The sequence below is a fragment of the Symphodus melops genome, assembly GCF_947650265.1.
Source record: "Symphodus melops genome assembly, chromosome: 14".
NCBI classification, from domain to species: Eukaryota; Metazoa; Chordata; class Actinopteri; order Labriformes; family Labridae; genus Symphodus; species Symphodus melops.
The window spans coordinates 10,011,920-10,027,617 of NC_136704.1; the positions used below are offsets into that span (position 1 = coordinate 10,011,920).

At 41.2% G+C, this 15,698-nt stretch overlaps 1 protein-coding gene across 2 annotated transcripts; it reads left to right on the forward strand.

Annotated features, from left to right (window-relative positions):
• The first annotated feature begins 7 nt into the window (after window positions 1–7).
• On the forward strand, window positions 8–14,412 carry mtpap (mitochondrial poly(A) polymerase). Of its 2 annotated transcripts, none has more exons than XM_079361748.1 (9): window positions 8–93; window positions 2,323–2,489; window positions 2,601–2,834; window positions 2,958–3,182; window positions 4,119–4,330; window positions 8,190–8,416; window positions 10,333–10,425; window positions 10,532–10,605; window positions 13,828–14,412. In XM_079361748.1, exons 1-9 carry the CDS (start codon window positions 87–89, stop codon window positions 14,161–14,163), a joined length of 1,575 nt encoding a protein of 524 aa, XP_079217874.1. In that variant the 5' UTR covers window positions 8–86; the 3' UTR covers window positions 14,164–14,412. The 2 variants fall into 2 exon arrangements, with proteins under 2 accessions (XP_079217874.1, XP_079217873.1); XM_079361747.1 differs by lacking the exon at window positions 8–93 and adding an exon at window positions 107–632.
• The last annotated feature ends 1,286 nt before the right edge of the window (window positions 14,413–15,698 follow it).

Here is a 15,698-nt window from a genome sequence, read left to right on the forward strand (position 1 = left end):
AGTGTGTGAGCTCGAGCTGTGTTTAGAAAGAAGTAAACAGGAAGTGCGTGTGAGCAGCGCGTGGGAGGGAGGGGTGTGCTGCTTTAATGTCAGGTGCCAGTGCTTTACTATGTAACTTTCGTTTTCCCTTTCTCCTGTTTAATCAGATGAACAACAACATCAAATCGCTTTATTGTTGACACACAGAGCATCACCTTCCACAGAATCGTCGGGTGTTTTCCTGTGGGAAAAAACTTCTTGTGAAATCAGCTCTTTCATAAATGTTTAGGACTTTGGCTTCTTTGATATAACCTCATGTAATAGACCAGTTTTAGTGAAGATTAAATTACTAAAGAACCACAAAGGACAATAACTTAAGTACATAAGTTTCCCCCCCGTCGCTTGTAAACAATTAATAATCACAATTTGTCGAGTTTGGTACCTCTCGTCTGCCGTAGACACGTCCCTGCGCATGCGCCGTGCAGTTTCTTTCAGAGCAGCAATGGCGTCCTCCTTTGCAGTATGCAAGCTACATATGACGGGAAGGGGCAGCCTGGTGAAGTGCTTGAAGAAGGTCAACCCTCTCCTTAAAAGAAATATCGGAACTAATGCTGTTGTGGTTCAAGGTGAAGCCCTTCAGAAAGAAGAGTCTGGTTAGTATAAGAGTTTACCTTGTTAGCCTACAGTAACGTCATTATAAAGTCTTTATATTCACATATTAAACTCTAACTTAACTTTTCTTTATCTAGTTAATTTAAAGGTAAATAGTGTGGTGCATTTTGTACCTCGTTGAGATGAATAAAGAGATTAATGTCCAACGTGGCCTTTCATTAGATTTGAATGTACTCTGATTGTAGGAAACATAATGAACTATTTTTTATTTATTAAAGAAAAACGTGTCAATACAAAGATAATTACAACATAGGACATGCATGTACAAGTATAAGAATACCAACACAAGTAAAAACAGAAACACAGGGTTATAAAATGTTCCTGCATGTTGAATTAAAGAGTTCATCAGAAACATTAAAGCATTTACTGACAAGTTTCCTTATGTCGGTGTCAACAATATAACATGTATCAACAAACGTGCAATATATTTATCTGTATAGTAATCTCACACATAGCTTTATTTTTATAAATATTTATGTCTGCACCTGACTTTGTAAATTCTACTTACCTTGTGTAAATATTTGATGCTGTTTTTTTTATTCTGCACTACGAGCCAATGCAACGACATTTTCTCATCTGCACTGTAAAGTTCATGTTTAAATGACAATAAATAAAGTCTAACAAGTTTGGCTTTGATCTTTGGGCCACACTTGTCTGACTGTTCTCAAATGTTCAACAGCTAATACGTTCAACCTTTGTGTGAAGACAGCAGCGTCATTACCATCATTATCAAGCGTTTTTGTCCAAATATTTTTGTTACAGTTTATCACCAAAAAACATGTTCATAGATCATATTGAAAAAATGGTGTTTCCTTATAATTCAATTAAAATAAACCTTTGTGAGAACATAAGGATCTTACAATCAAGACAAATCTGTTTCATGCTATTTTAAGACTTTCTGGTTGTTTTGATCTGAGACTCTAATGTCTCACCAGAGGAAACGTTTATGGGGCCATTCAGAGAAAGTATTCAAAAAGTTGTTTCAAAAAAAAAAACTGTCAACAAGTGAAAATGATTTATATTTTCTCAAATATCAGACTTCACTCAATATAAATATGTATCATTTTCTTTACAAATAACATTTTTTAACCCGGTTTTGTCAACAACCTTTACATTAAGAAATGCAGCGATTAAAGGGATACTTCAGCCATTTGCATGAAGCTGTGCATCATTAGAAACATGGTAGTAGTGTTGAATGGTCGTGAATCCAACCCTCATTTTGCCCTGAGACGAGAAAAATATGTTTTTCTTTGCCTGGAAGTTTTCTTCATGTGATGCAATATGACGCTTTTTGCATCACATGAAGAAAACTTTCAAGCAAAGAAAAACAAATTTTTCTCATCATCAAAATCATTTCCGATTCTAATGTTTGAAATAACAAATTAGGCGATTCCGATACTTGTAATTGTTTTATGATTTCTTTTGCTGTAACACTCTCACAATGTCAACTTTTTTCTAATGTTTGATAATGAAAACAAGAGTTTGTTCAACAAGGGACCTAAAAAACGATAATCTGAATCAGAAGTTAGGTGTACTAGATGTCAGCATTAAGTAGATTTTGTTTAACAAAAAAACATCATGCCACTTTGTTTAGTGTCAGGGCCAATATTTACCGATACCGATCTTGAACTAATGCATCCCTAATTTTTTATATATATATTTTTTTGTCAGGTGTAAAGGATGGACCTCGGTCTTTGTATGCTGTGCAGGCGACGAGACAAGAGCAGGCAGAGAGATCTGTTCTTATCAGCTGCCTCTCCAAAACCGATGAGAAGAAGTTTGTCAAATATTTATCAAAATATGGAGATATTCAGAAATACTTCTTTTATGAAAGCTATGTAAGTGAGAGAACATGCATTATTTCCCAACATGTTTTAAGATGAATATAAATCAAACGTTTCATTGACCAGAGGATTCAGGTTGATTTAAAGATGTGTGTTTTGATGCAGGGAACGTATGCTGTGGTGGAGTTCGCCAACCAGGAAGGTGTTTCGTCATTACTTGAGGACGCAGTCTTTCCCAGTGTCAGCCACGAATCCATGGTGCCTTTTAAATCGAGACTTCTGTCACTAAGGAGCATTGGCTCCACTGACTCGACAAAAAAACAGGCAGGCCAGCAGTCCCAACCACAAACCACTGTTCATATCAACACGCTCATACAGAGACTGTCCAGAGAGGAAAGTGTAAGTGGTATACTGATCAGTATTACGTTCAAATTGAAAGACTGATAAGGCGACTTGGATTAAACAGTAAAGACACATTTATTTCATTAAATGTCCTGAAGCCTGTCTCATTTCCCCCCTCAGATAGACCAACAGGTAACCTCCCTGACAGAAGCTTATCAGCTAACAGAGGAGAACACTAGACTGCGTTTCCTTGTGTGCTCTCTGCTCAAGGACGTAGCTGCTGCTTATTTCCCAGAATGCACCATCAAGCCGTTTGGCTCATCCGTGAATGGCTTTGGAAAGCTGGGCTGTGACCTGGACATGTTCCTGGACCTTGACGGCATCAGTGGGAGAAAAACAGAAATGGTAATTAAGAGGTTTTAAGGGGTCCATTTCCAGTAGTCTGAATATAATTAGATTTACTAAACCAACCATACTCACCAGCTAACGGGAAAACATTTCTAACTTCTGCCTGTCAGAGTCAGTCATATCACACAGTAAAATAACACTGAAGCAGATAAAAGAAAACTCTGCCGGGGAAGAAACACGAGCTTATATCAAAACAGATCATGACTGTAAACACAGTTTTGATGGTCCGCTTCAGCCTCCACTGGAATACATAATGAACAGTACTACTAATAAACATGTTGTTTCTCATTGATGTTGAACAGCAGGTGAACAGATGTTGTTGACATGTGACATAAAGTCAGTCTTCTCTGGGATTGTCGTCACATTTTAAGCATCACAAGCAAACTAAATACTGATTGGTTTTTGGATTGTCGCTTAATAGAAATAAGAAATGGACTCCATTGTGAACTTTAGACATTTCTGACATTTTATTGATGAAGCACGCTCTCATCTAAGAAAATGATTTACAGATGAACTGAACACGAATCACTTGTAGTCGGCTTTGTAACTCTTTGGAGCTGTTAATAGAATGGTGCAAAGGTTGAAAAACGAATATGTACACTTCCTGCACCACTGCCGAGGTGCCCTTGAGCAAGGCACCAAACCCCAAAACTGCTCTGGAGCACTCGCTGTGGGCAGCACCCTCACTCTGAGACCTCTCCATTAATGCATGTCACTAGGAGCCTGTTTGTGCATGAGTGTGTATCTATACGGTTCATGTTCATTAGACAGAGTGTAAACTAATTTCCCCTTGTGGAATTAATAAAGTATAAATTATTATATGATCAGATCTACTGATTGTCACTATATGATGTACTAATTATGATGTACTTTGGTATGTTTAACAGCACACATTTAGGATATTTTGACATCTCTAAACTGTCTGTGTTGCAGCCAACTGCCGGTTTTTTCATGGAGTATCAGATGAAGAGGGAGAGCTCGGAACGATATGTCACTCAGAGCATTTTGTCCGTTATCGGAGAGTGCGTTGACCGGTTTGGACCAGGATGTGTCGGGATGCAGAAGATCCTCAAAGCCAGATGTCCCCTGGTCCGCTTCTCCCATCAGCCCTCTGGTTTTCAGTGTGACCTCACAGCCAACAACAGGTATTCACCCTGCTCAAATCAACAGAATTGGTCAGTTTCATGCCGTGGAAATGTCAGTTCAAGTTGGTCATGGGCCTCTTGATTCACAGAAACTGACTTTTCTGTCGTTCTGGTCACACTGGCCTTGCAAAAGCCCCAAACTGAAACCTGGCTCCGGCAGGAAGTGCTGTGATGGTTGAGTTGCCTGGCACAGTGAAACTGAACAGGGGGGTTAAAAAGGGGTCTTGTATGTGTTTCACTTCCTCTCTTTCGACTCCACAGATACTGTGTTCTCTGTCAATGGTATACCTCCAACACGCACACACTTGCTAACGTACAGAAAACCACACAGCAGTTTCAAAGGAAATAGAGTTGAAGGGCGTCCTGCGGATGGATGTGAGGGGAAACTTTTCTCCAATCGTGCTGAGAGATCTTCAGAGCGAAGCACTTTTCTTCCTCTGATATGTGCGTAAAAGAAAAGTGAAAAACAGCTCTGTGTCACACGCTGAAGGCTGCTCTCTAGTGGTGGTATCATTGGGTGTTGAGTTTCACTGACCTTTCAATTTCAAAGCGCACTGTTTTACTTTCCACACTGTGAGGCTGTGAAAAGCTTATCTTAATATGCTTTTTTTTTTAATTGGTGTGCGTTTATTATATAGCATCATGTTACATAACAGCAGCACAACAAGACAGGTAAAGAATAAATCCCACAGTGCACCAGAAACCTATTTTTCATATATTTATGAAACTTTGATTGAACTAGGAATCCTCTTGAGATGAACATCTTTTTTCTGAGGAAGACTCAGCATAGTTTGCACACCAGTTACAGTTCAAACAAAACCCCCCACATCACACAGTCAATTCAGACATAACCCCCAGGAGATCAACAGGTCGTCCAACTCAATAGATAGATAGATACTTTATTGATCCCGAAGGAAATTCAAGGCATCCAGTAGCAGTATACAGACAGGCAGGACACAAGACATTGGTTACAATACACACCCGCTGTCCCCCCTCCCCTCTGTATACAATAATCCCCCAAACAAGATTTAGGAGCCCCTATGTGACTAAGAGTAAACATAATTACAGGTTAAACCTGTGCAGTTAGCATTAGCATTATACTTAAACTTATATAGCATAATGTACATAACCTGTGAAGGAGAGAAAAACATGTGCTGATTAAAAGAGACCTGTAAACAGTTAAAGAGCCTTAGAAACAAAGTGCTGACCTTCTAGAAACTAGTTACATGTGCATGTACAGAGGTGTTTGAGGTCGTGCCAGAGGTGTGAGTACAGTCATTAAACAGTCAATGCAGGGATGCAGACTGGGCCATTAAAGTGCTCAGCAACATAAAGGAGCAGTGATTAGCATTAAGTGTCCAAAACAATAAGGTGAAACCAGGAGTGCTTAGGGTGATTGTCATTAAAGTACCCCACTATTGAGGAGCAGATTAGCATTAAGTGTTGAAGACAATAGAGTGAAACTTGACCTAGTTATGGTGGTCATGTCAACCATTACAGATGTAGCATAACACAACAGTAGGATGAAACCAGACATGATTAGGGTGATTATCATTAAAGTGACCTGTGCTCAGTAAGGTGACTATCAATATGCATTAAAGTGTCCAACTGGAGGCTGACTCTGAGGTCAGCAGTGCAGATGAGGAATGAGAAAAAAGTGAAAAATGAGTCCAGGGTTCACCGTGTGTTGTACAGTCTTATGGCCAGGGGGACAACAGAGTTCTTGAGTCTGTCCGTGGAGCACGATTGTGACAGCAGTCTGTCACTGAACATGCTCCTCTGCCCGGTTACAGCTGCGTTAATCCGAACCAAAAGAAACAGATTTGGTGGGAGAACAAAGTGTACTACATGAGCTCAAGTGAATTCTCAATGACAATCATGAAAAGCTGAATCATTGATTAGACTCTAGGCTTCATTCCCAATCCTCAGTCCAACATACTTAAAGTGTGGTTCAGAAACTACAACTAAGGAAGTTGTTGTAGTTTCTAAACCCCGTTTCAAGTTTTTCGTGAGAACACGTCATCCAACAGAATCCCTAAATAAAATATGATGACACTTTTTTTTCCTCCCAATTCAGTCTCACTTTTTGTCTGACCTGGGGATTGGAAACGAAGCCTCGGAAGAAATGCAAAACATGAATTTGGATTTCCGATCATCAAAAATTAACTTGAGCCCATGGCGTTGGATTAAACTATAATTCTTTCCCCCTCAAAATGCGAGGAAAAGGATTGAGTCATAATGCAAAATAACTTCAGGGCAGGAAACAGCCAATCGTTCCTGGCTTGGTAAAAAGCTTTATACTGATGCCTCGAAGAGAAACAATCAGAACAAAACAACGCTGTAATGTATTCAGTCAATCTACAGAACAAGCGTAATATTCAAACATGATTACATATTTAACACAGTTTACAAGATTCATACATAGGGATGTAACGATTCACTCAACTCCCGATACGATTCAGGATACTGGGTTCACGTTACGATTCTCTCCTGATATATTTTACAAAAAAAGACTGAAGAAAAATGATGACTGAAAAAGATTCCTTGAATGTTTTTCATAAAAAAACCCAGATGAACCTCGTAAACTCTTTGGCTCTTTAACTCGTTTGGCCGAGCGGGGTTACAAACTCTCTTGTTAGGATGGTCTGGCTTCACAGCTGCCATGGTAACGCCTGCTCGTAATAACCAACCGCTGCTGACGCTCACCGTGTTACTGCGATTCATTCTTCAGAGTTACCAATGTGAACCGTGACACCTTTGAATCGATTTTTAACTGCCTCTCGAATCGTTTTGACATCCCTAGTAACGGTGTTTGCTCATTGAGCAGGGAACTTGTTTTCTTTCCAGTTTTTCTCTGGTTAACAGATTAAGTTCAGAAATGCATACATTGTGTCTTTGAATGTTTTTTTCACTCAGTAAAGTGTTGTGGTTACACTCAGGGCCTGATTTACTAAGATCCCAATTAAAGAGTACTAAATTGCATGTTCACCCTAAAAGATCGCACGTTTGGTTTGTTGAGGTTTTGCGGCTGATGTATTAAACATGGCCTCTCTTTTCTTCCCTCCATCTTCTGAATTAATAATCATACATTGTGCAGGAGGTGCGAGCTGTGTGGCGCCATCGTTGCGCACCAGACAGTTTGCCAGTACTGTGTCTGATCGGACATAAATGCCTTATGAGTAGGGTACAAGAAGTGGTGAGGTCTCCTAATCCAAGCATCCCACAGCATAGCAGCAGGAGGCTGTAGAGGGAGGAGACGAGCGGAGGGAGAGAGGTCAACCCAAGAAAAAGGAAATACTCAGTATAAAATATAATGTTGGAGAAAAGAGGGAAATATGACGACATAAATGTCAGTGTTAAAATTCTTTAGAATGCAGAGGCTGTGATGGTTCAGTTATTTTAGTTTAATCATGATGGAAACATGTTACGTGTGGGGTGGGGAGGAAGCGACCTTCATTCCTTTTTTTAAAATGTATTCTTCCTATGTCTCCTAACTGCAGCGTGTTGTGCAAAAAACTGAGCTCCTGGATTAGGACGTTCCTTTCAAAGGTGTTAAATTCAGACACCGTCACAATCACCATCATTCTTGCCGCGCTTGGTAAATCACAATATGTGTACTAACGTGATTTCCTTGCATTTTCTCCTCCCAGTATTTTGCACACTGGGGCAGAAACGCCACGGCAAAGACGCAATCCTCACTGCGTGCTGTTTGTCGATTTAAAGAGCACATATTTTGCGCGTGGTATCAAGTTCGCATAGGTTTTAAGAACTGCAAACGTTTAGTAATTCAGGCTCTTAATATTGAGCCTCCAAAACGTCCCTTAAAAACCTTAACAAGTAATACCGTTGTTCTCCACAGGGTGGCGATGAAGAGCACGGAGCTACTCTATCTGTACGGGGAGCTGGACCCTCGGGTTCGCTGCCTGGTGTTCACTGTGCGCTGCTGGGCCCGAGCTCACGCCATCACCAGCAACATCCCTGGAGCCTGGATCACCAACTTCTCCCTCACAGTTATGGTGCTGTTCTTCCTGCAGAGCAGGAGCCCTCCAATCATCCCCACCCTGGACCACCTCAGGAGCCTAGCAGGTACCACCAGCCATACCTTTCACTACCCCAAACCCTTTTGATCATCTGCATCCTTAAATGACATACATCACCACATCATTATGTGACATCTGTGTAAAGACACACACATAATATCGCTTCTAAATTATATTTGTCACAATGCTTTCAATTTATCGAGGTTTCAGCAAAGGCTGCCTGGACAATCCCAATACCTTGTGGAATAATAATAATCCACTGGATTTGTTGTTTAAATTCAAAAAGCACGGAGGTAATGGGTTGAATATAATACGGTTTTGTAAGTAAATGAGTGTTGCATAAGAGTTTTAAATGTATTAATTTAAAAAACACACGTCATCTGACAGAACCCCTAACCCCATGTTGAATCATGTGGAATCATCCAAAAAAAAGGCCAACTGGGGACGGCGGGTAGCGACGGAGCTGGACACTCCGCCAAAACTAGGGCAATGACTGCTGAACTGGCTGCCGGCGGTCTACATGGTGTGTCAGGGACTTTAGGAAACATGCTATGTTGAAGTGTTTGCTTCTCAACAACACAGCAGCCAGTATGTTCCTCCCTTAAAGTTAAGATTCAGTACTGAATATTTAGTTTTTGTTTTGACCAAGGGTAGGCAGTTTTTAGGTACCCACACACTGCCGTTGTGGATGTTCCTCGGTTTGTCAGGCAAACAGCAAACTAACAGGTGTTGAAGTATTAAAGGCAGGTGAGTGAAACGGTTCAGATATAACAGATTCTACCCGACCTAAAAAGCTGAAATTTGAAGAAACTAGGATAAATATTGGAGATGCTTCTGAAATTTAGAGAGAAGTTAGTACAGAACCAATTCAAGGCTGATGCAGAGCTGGCTAAACACTGAAGCTTCCTCGCCCACGACATGGCAACCTACATGCATCTCAATTCGGGAGGAGGGTGCGGGGTGAGACAGCGCTCTTCAATCTTTTGACTTTGGACTGCAGTACCCATTTTACACACCAGGTGTCAGGATGACATATTGCTCCTCTTAAGACTCTGAGAACTTTGAAAAACAAAGCAGTGTACACCTCTAACATCTAATCATTGTGTTTAAAATTGTGAAGTTGATTCCCCGGAAACACTTGTTTTGAAGGGTTAGCTGATGTTTGTATAAATGACTCAGATAGAACTCACCAGATGTAGTGTTGAAAAATGATTTTGTATTTAAATAACGTGACTATGAATGGCTCTAAATCAAAGTGAAGCCAAAAGAAGTGTTTCAATGTTGGGAACAAGCCAGTAGGCCTTGGGGGGGCGGATGCAGTTATTTCGATTTTTAACCATCTCAGTGCATCCATTTAGGCTCTGTTGACTTAAGCGCATGTCTCACCTTCATAACCAATGATAAATCTGTCCTGAATGTGAATAGGTGTTTCTCTCTCTCTCTCTCTCTCTCTCTCTCTCTCTCTCTCTCTCTCTCTCTCCCCCCTCTCCCTCACCCTCACCCTCACCCTCACCTTGGCTTCCTGTTAATTGCCTTCCAAAAGCAATCGACCCCCACCGCGTCCTCCTCCCTCCTCAGCCCGACTTTAGCGCAGACTATCCCGCAGAGTGCTTACAGGACAATAAAAGGCACATCACTCCGGGAAGGTCGATGACCCACCTCCTCTGGACACATGAGCTAACCCACCACAGGCAGCTATTTAAACAGTGGAGTAAAACACACAGACATCAGGGCAAAGGGGACCGCTAACAAGGGCACAGCATAGTAAACCAAGCGAGGACATGAAACCCCGCTCACATACACAGACATGTTCATGCACCTGCTCCTCCTCAACCCTCTCCGGTCTGTTCTGTTTCCTCTCTATGAAAGTACCGCCACCATCCGTCTGCATGTTGTTTATGGCCATCCTAGACCTGCTACGCCACAGTCATTTACCTTGTATCCCCTCTTTCCTCCCACAAGGTCCCGAAGACAAGAGTGTGATTGAAGGGAACGACTGCACGTTTGTCAGCGATTTCAGCAAGATCCAGCCCCTGAGCAACACAGAAACACTGGGTGAGCAAGAGAGCGCGCATCAGGGCTGCAGGCCTGCCGTTCAGTTTGATTGATTTCACTGTTTCTGTCAGCGGCTAACTCGACTTTCTAACTTGCTGTGTCTTAGAGAAACTGCTGAGCGAGTTCTTCGAGTTCTACGCCACATTTTCCTTCAGTAAGATGTCCATAAATATCAGAAAGGTATGTTTCATAATGTCCCTATAAGTTATTATCCAGACTGTCGTTTTTTTGGAGGGTTAACAATGTTTATGGTGTCTTTTGATTTAAAAAATGGATCAATTTAATGCACAGCAAATACTTTAAAAGTGATTTACAGAATTTGAACCTGAGTTGTTTTAAAAAAAAACTTATACCAAGAGTGACGCTTCACTTGTTTGCTTTTTATTTTATTTTATTTTTTTTACATGATGACCTCCATGTGAATGGAGGCCACAAGTCAAAAAATTGAACAACTCCTCCTCATCTAATAATAATCTACATTTCTCAAATGCATCCTGCGTGATCTCGGCACACTATAAGAGTTGTTAGCTTCTGTAATATACAGCAACATCATTTCTTATATTTAATTACAGGCGGCTGGACCAAGAACACTTTGATCCTAGATGTTGGTTAAAAAAAAAAAAAAAAGTAGTGCAGGATTAAAAACCGCCACTGCCAGATGCAGGCAGATTTTCCGCCACATTTAGGATAAATGTAACAGTCCTGTAATTTAACAAAACTATGCTAGGTGTTCCTGTTTTGCTCGAGTTAATCTGCTGTCTGCATGTTGGAGTTTTCTGTGGACCACACGCCACTGTTGTCTCTTCTGGACTTCTGTCTCGCTGGTCTCCTGCTGGTTTGGCTAACTAAATAGCGACTAAGGTTGATCTTTTCCATAAGAATTGAAATAGCTGCACTTGAGGGATCAAACATTCATGTGTATATTTATCTATTTCTACAGATTTAACATAGATTGACGAAAGATATCCTCAAAAATATTGATATTCTGATCTACTACAAAAATCCCATATGTCCTTTTTGGACATCCCCTGTCAGCCAGACCAGCAGGTGTTGCAGCAATGGACGCAAGCAAGGGAAGCTCCACGACAAGAAGCGTGGTAAAACTATAACTGCTGGAGACACTTTTTGTTAAACACAGAAAGCTTTTAAGCTGGTCCAACAATGAGGCTCCTCAGGGCGCTGGTAGCGCAGTGGTAGTACACGCGTCCCCATGTATGCAGGCCCGCGCTGAGGACTGTTGCCTCCATACGTGGCCCTCGACTACAGCCTGTGGCCTCTTTCCCACATGTCGATCTCCTCTCTCTCTCTCCCTGATTTCTGACCCTATCCACTGTCTCTCTCTAATAAAGGCAAAAAGCCAAAAATTAATAAAACAAACAAACAATGAAGCTCCCATGTTCTCATGGCAACGACTAAGGAGGAGGGGGCGGAGGCAGACAGCTCTTTTCAAAGTTTTTGAATTGGACTGTGGTACCTTTTTTGAACGCTACATGTCAGAGTTACACATTGGCCCTTTAAATCAACAAACATGTTTGATGTTTCCAAAAAGTTAAGTGGCTTTTAACTTGATTGTATTTTTTTTATTCAAACTTTTATCAGTTAGTAGAAGCCTTGAAAATGCAGTTCCAGTCACACTCTGCTCACAAAATGATCCATCCATCCCTTAGGACATCTTGCTTCTTGGATGGCTTCTAATCTGATTTGGAAATTAAACCGTTACATCACTGAGAAACTAGAACAAAAAAGTAGGGGAAAAAAAAATCTTTCCAGAAAGAGCGTCAACACCAGAGAAAACTCGGTTCAGCATCCTTTCAAGTTTTCACTCCCAGCTTCAGAGCTGAGCTCCAGCTGAGAAATGTGTTGGTAATAAAGGCAGGGTTCAGTGTATGGCGTCTTCACACACACACACACACACACACACACACACACACACACACACACACACAGATGACAGCTGTCCTTGTCATGTGTGATTGATGTCGGCCCCACAGAGCATAGCGCCCTTGAGCTGGGATCCCAATTAAGAGCTCCATCAGGCATTGAGTAAACAAACACATATTTATTCTATTTACACCCACTGTTTATGAAGTCATAGGATTTCCATACATCGACACATCGAATAAAAATGAGAAAACAAGTCAGAAAAAGTAAGGAAGACTTGAAGTAAATAAGTCAATAAAATGTGTTAAAAGATAAAGAATGGAGAAGTAAAAGTGAGAAAAATAAGGACAAATAAAAGAATAGAAAAAAAAGTTATATAGAGAATAAAGGAATCAAATTCAAAATTATTATTATTATTATTATACAATTATTATTTGCTAGTCAATTAATAAATTTTGTTAGTGAAACCCTTGATATAAGAAATATTCTGCCGACCTCCGTCTGTTTTAAGAGTACATAAACCCTCCTCTAAGTTGGGACTCTTGAGTGTTTATGAATACAGTGTTGTTCAAGTTCAAACCAAAAGGTGCTGAGAACTGTTCCCAAGTCATAATGTGTCTCCAAGGTTGTATCCGAGGGACACTTCAGGAGCTAATTCGTCCTCTGTATAAGTACAAGATAGTTAATTATGCCACTTTAAAGATGTGCAACATTTAACAACATCCTATTTATCAGCTGTTCCTCCTCGAAATGAACTTGAGAAAGTCGGTGTTCACGCTCTGATGGCACAGGCCGGAGCTCGGGGGATAATGAATGGATGCCTGTGGGAAAGAAGGACCCTGCAGGCTAATATATGAGACTAATATCAGGTTTGACACAGTGGAGGAAGCCTGCAGGTAGACGGTGGCCGTGACCCATACCTATAGGCTTTCACCAGAGGAGCAACAGCCATAAATCTGCCGTACTGTGCAACAATTCTCTGGTTCACTCCCCTCCTTTGACTGATGGCTTTATGTTGCCGTCTTCTGTCCCCCACAACCCCATCCCTTTATCACTTCTGCCCCTTTACTGTCATGCCTATGGCAGGACTTTGCATGCAAAGAGCCCTAGAAGGTTCTTGACTTATCTGTGACCCGCATATTAGTGGTTCATTTGAAGGCCACGGGTGCTAAACAGGCACAGATCATATATGCTGCCGTTGATAATACGTTCGACATGCATAACAGGGTTTAATACCCGTTCAGCACTTTCCTGTCATTATTTTGTTCCACTACATGATTTACTCTCATTTTATGCCACTCGAGTCAATAGCCCTTCCAGGCCATGTCAAAGTCTCACATCTACTGGCACGCAGAGGACAGTTGCAGTCAGCCATAAGAGCCCCAAATACAGCTGCAAAGTGCGAAAACCATGACCAGCAAGATAGATGGACCATGTACTGTACATACAGGCCTCACGGCTGCTTCTGTTACTCAAGAATATGTTTCACCTGTCAGCGTTGTCCCCTTTTCTTGTCTGCAGGGCAAAGAGCAGAACAAGCCGGAGGTTGCCCCGCTGCACATCCAGAACCCTTTCGAAACCTCTCTGAACGTCAGCAAGAACGTCAATGCCATACAGCTAGAACGCTTCGTAGCTTTGTGTCAGGAGAGCTCCTGGCTGCTCCAACAGAGTGAAGTCAGGGAACCAGGGGTGGTTAGAGGCAACTCTGCCCCATCTTGGGGACTCGCTACTCTCCTCCTGCCTACCCAGGTTGCAGGGATCAAAAGTCACAAGAAGAGGAGGCGCGAGCCGGCCAGTGAGAGAATAAAGAGCTTGCTGGAGTCCTTGAAGAATGACATTCAGCAGAAGAAAAGCTAAGACTCAGCCCGATCCTCTATGTCACTTTCATACATTCTGTGTTAAGACATCTGGTTTTATTACCTGATGCTGCTCAGACAGAGAAGCAGCTTCTGCAGGAAACTGTAGTTCCAAACACGGACACTGGAGGGTGTAACTGAGGCCTGCATGTGCATATGTTTGGTACTTAGAATAAGGGAGTGATTATTAATTACTGTTCTGTAAATCTACATACTCTGTTGTGATTAAAGCCCAAACTGTTAAAACTGATTGAAGTCCTGCCAGATGCTCATGTATGACCAGAGACAAGTGTATTTACAGGAACATTTGATTGAAAATGGATTTAATACTTTACACAAATCAATAACAACTCTTCTCACCTTTTTTAATAGGAGTGTTAAAGATGGGTAAATGCTGATCAATGTGTTAATATATGTATATGTGCCCTGAAAATAATAAAATAAAAGAAAGGGAGTCAGACACTTAAAACAATGGCTTACTGCTGAAATGCTGAATTGAATTTCAAGATTGCATAGTTTTGAAAACATTTTCAGTGTTCACTCTCCTGTTTGAAGGGCCATGTCTTATCCCTCTATTTAATTACATTTTGTATTTTATATACTTTATTAATCCCAGAGGGATTCTGGTTTGCACTCTGTTATTTTAGAGACATGCTTCACACACACACAGGCCTGAATCACACACATGATCTACTGCCACCTCAAATCAGTACACCATAATCAATTCTTATATAGCACATATTGTTATTAGGTCGCTCCAGAACATGTAGTTACGACTACAGGTCTTACAGTACTTCTATAGTGGTATGCTTTATAAAGGTTCAAAACATAATTGTTCAGTTTGGAGTAGTGCTTATTCCCCCCCCCCCCCCCCCCCATGAACGGGGATATAAGAGACCCAAAACATTGCCAAATAATGTATTTTTGCAAATTGGACTGTGCATGAGTTTGCACCAAAGGGCCACAGCTGACTGAGCCAAACTGCTGCCCTGAAACCATAACATCTATTTTCAAACCATCTTGTTAATGTATCATCTATTCTTGACATCCCTGCTACATCCTCATACTGACCTATGTCTCTTTGGGGCTTCAAATGATTTAACTTTTTAAAGGTCACATGCTTTTCAAAATGCACTTAACTCTGGTTTTCTAACACTATGTTTCCATAGCTTGTCTATAAACCCAGTCCCCAACTATGACAAAAGTCCATCCTCTCCATCTTTTGTCTGCTCCACTGTACAGAAAATGTGTGTTCAAACAGGCCGTTTGAAGGGGACCTGCCTTCCCTCTGTTTAACAATAGGGCATGGATCAAGAAAGCCTAAGCTACTACAGTAAAACCCTTCCAAAGGGGCGTGGTCAAACACATCTAATATACATTTAAAGCTACGGCCACAGAAACAGCCTATTCAGAGCTGGGCTGATTGTCGGCATGATCAAATACAATGTCAGAGGGTATTTATAACAAAAAATCTTAGACATGTTTTGGGAAGATCTAAAACTACTTTAAAGTAGTTGAGTAGGAGGATATTATGTG

What these genes read in the sequence shown, in the direction of transcription:
- mtpap (XM_079361747.1), top strand. Translation starts at nt 452, where the DNA reads ATGCGCCGTGCAGTTTCTTTCAGAGCAGCAATGGCGTCCTCCTTTGCA. An exon ending in CCTTCAGAAAGAAGAGTCTG is followed by an intron (nt 633 to 2,322) that starts GTTAGTATAAGA and finishes TTTTTTTGTCAG; the next exon opens with GTGTAAAGGATGGACCTCGG. An exon ending in CCACCTCAGGAGCCTAGCAG is followed by an intron (nt 8,417 to 10,332) that starts GTACCACCAGCC and finishes TCCTCCCACAAG; the next exon opens with GTCCCGAAGACAAGAGTGTG.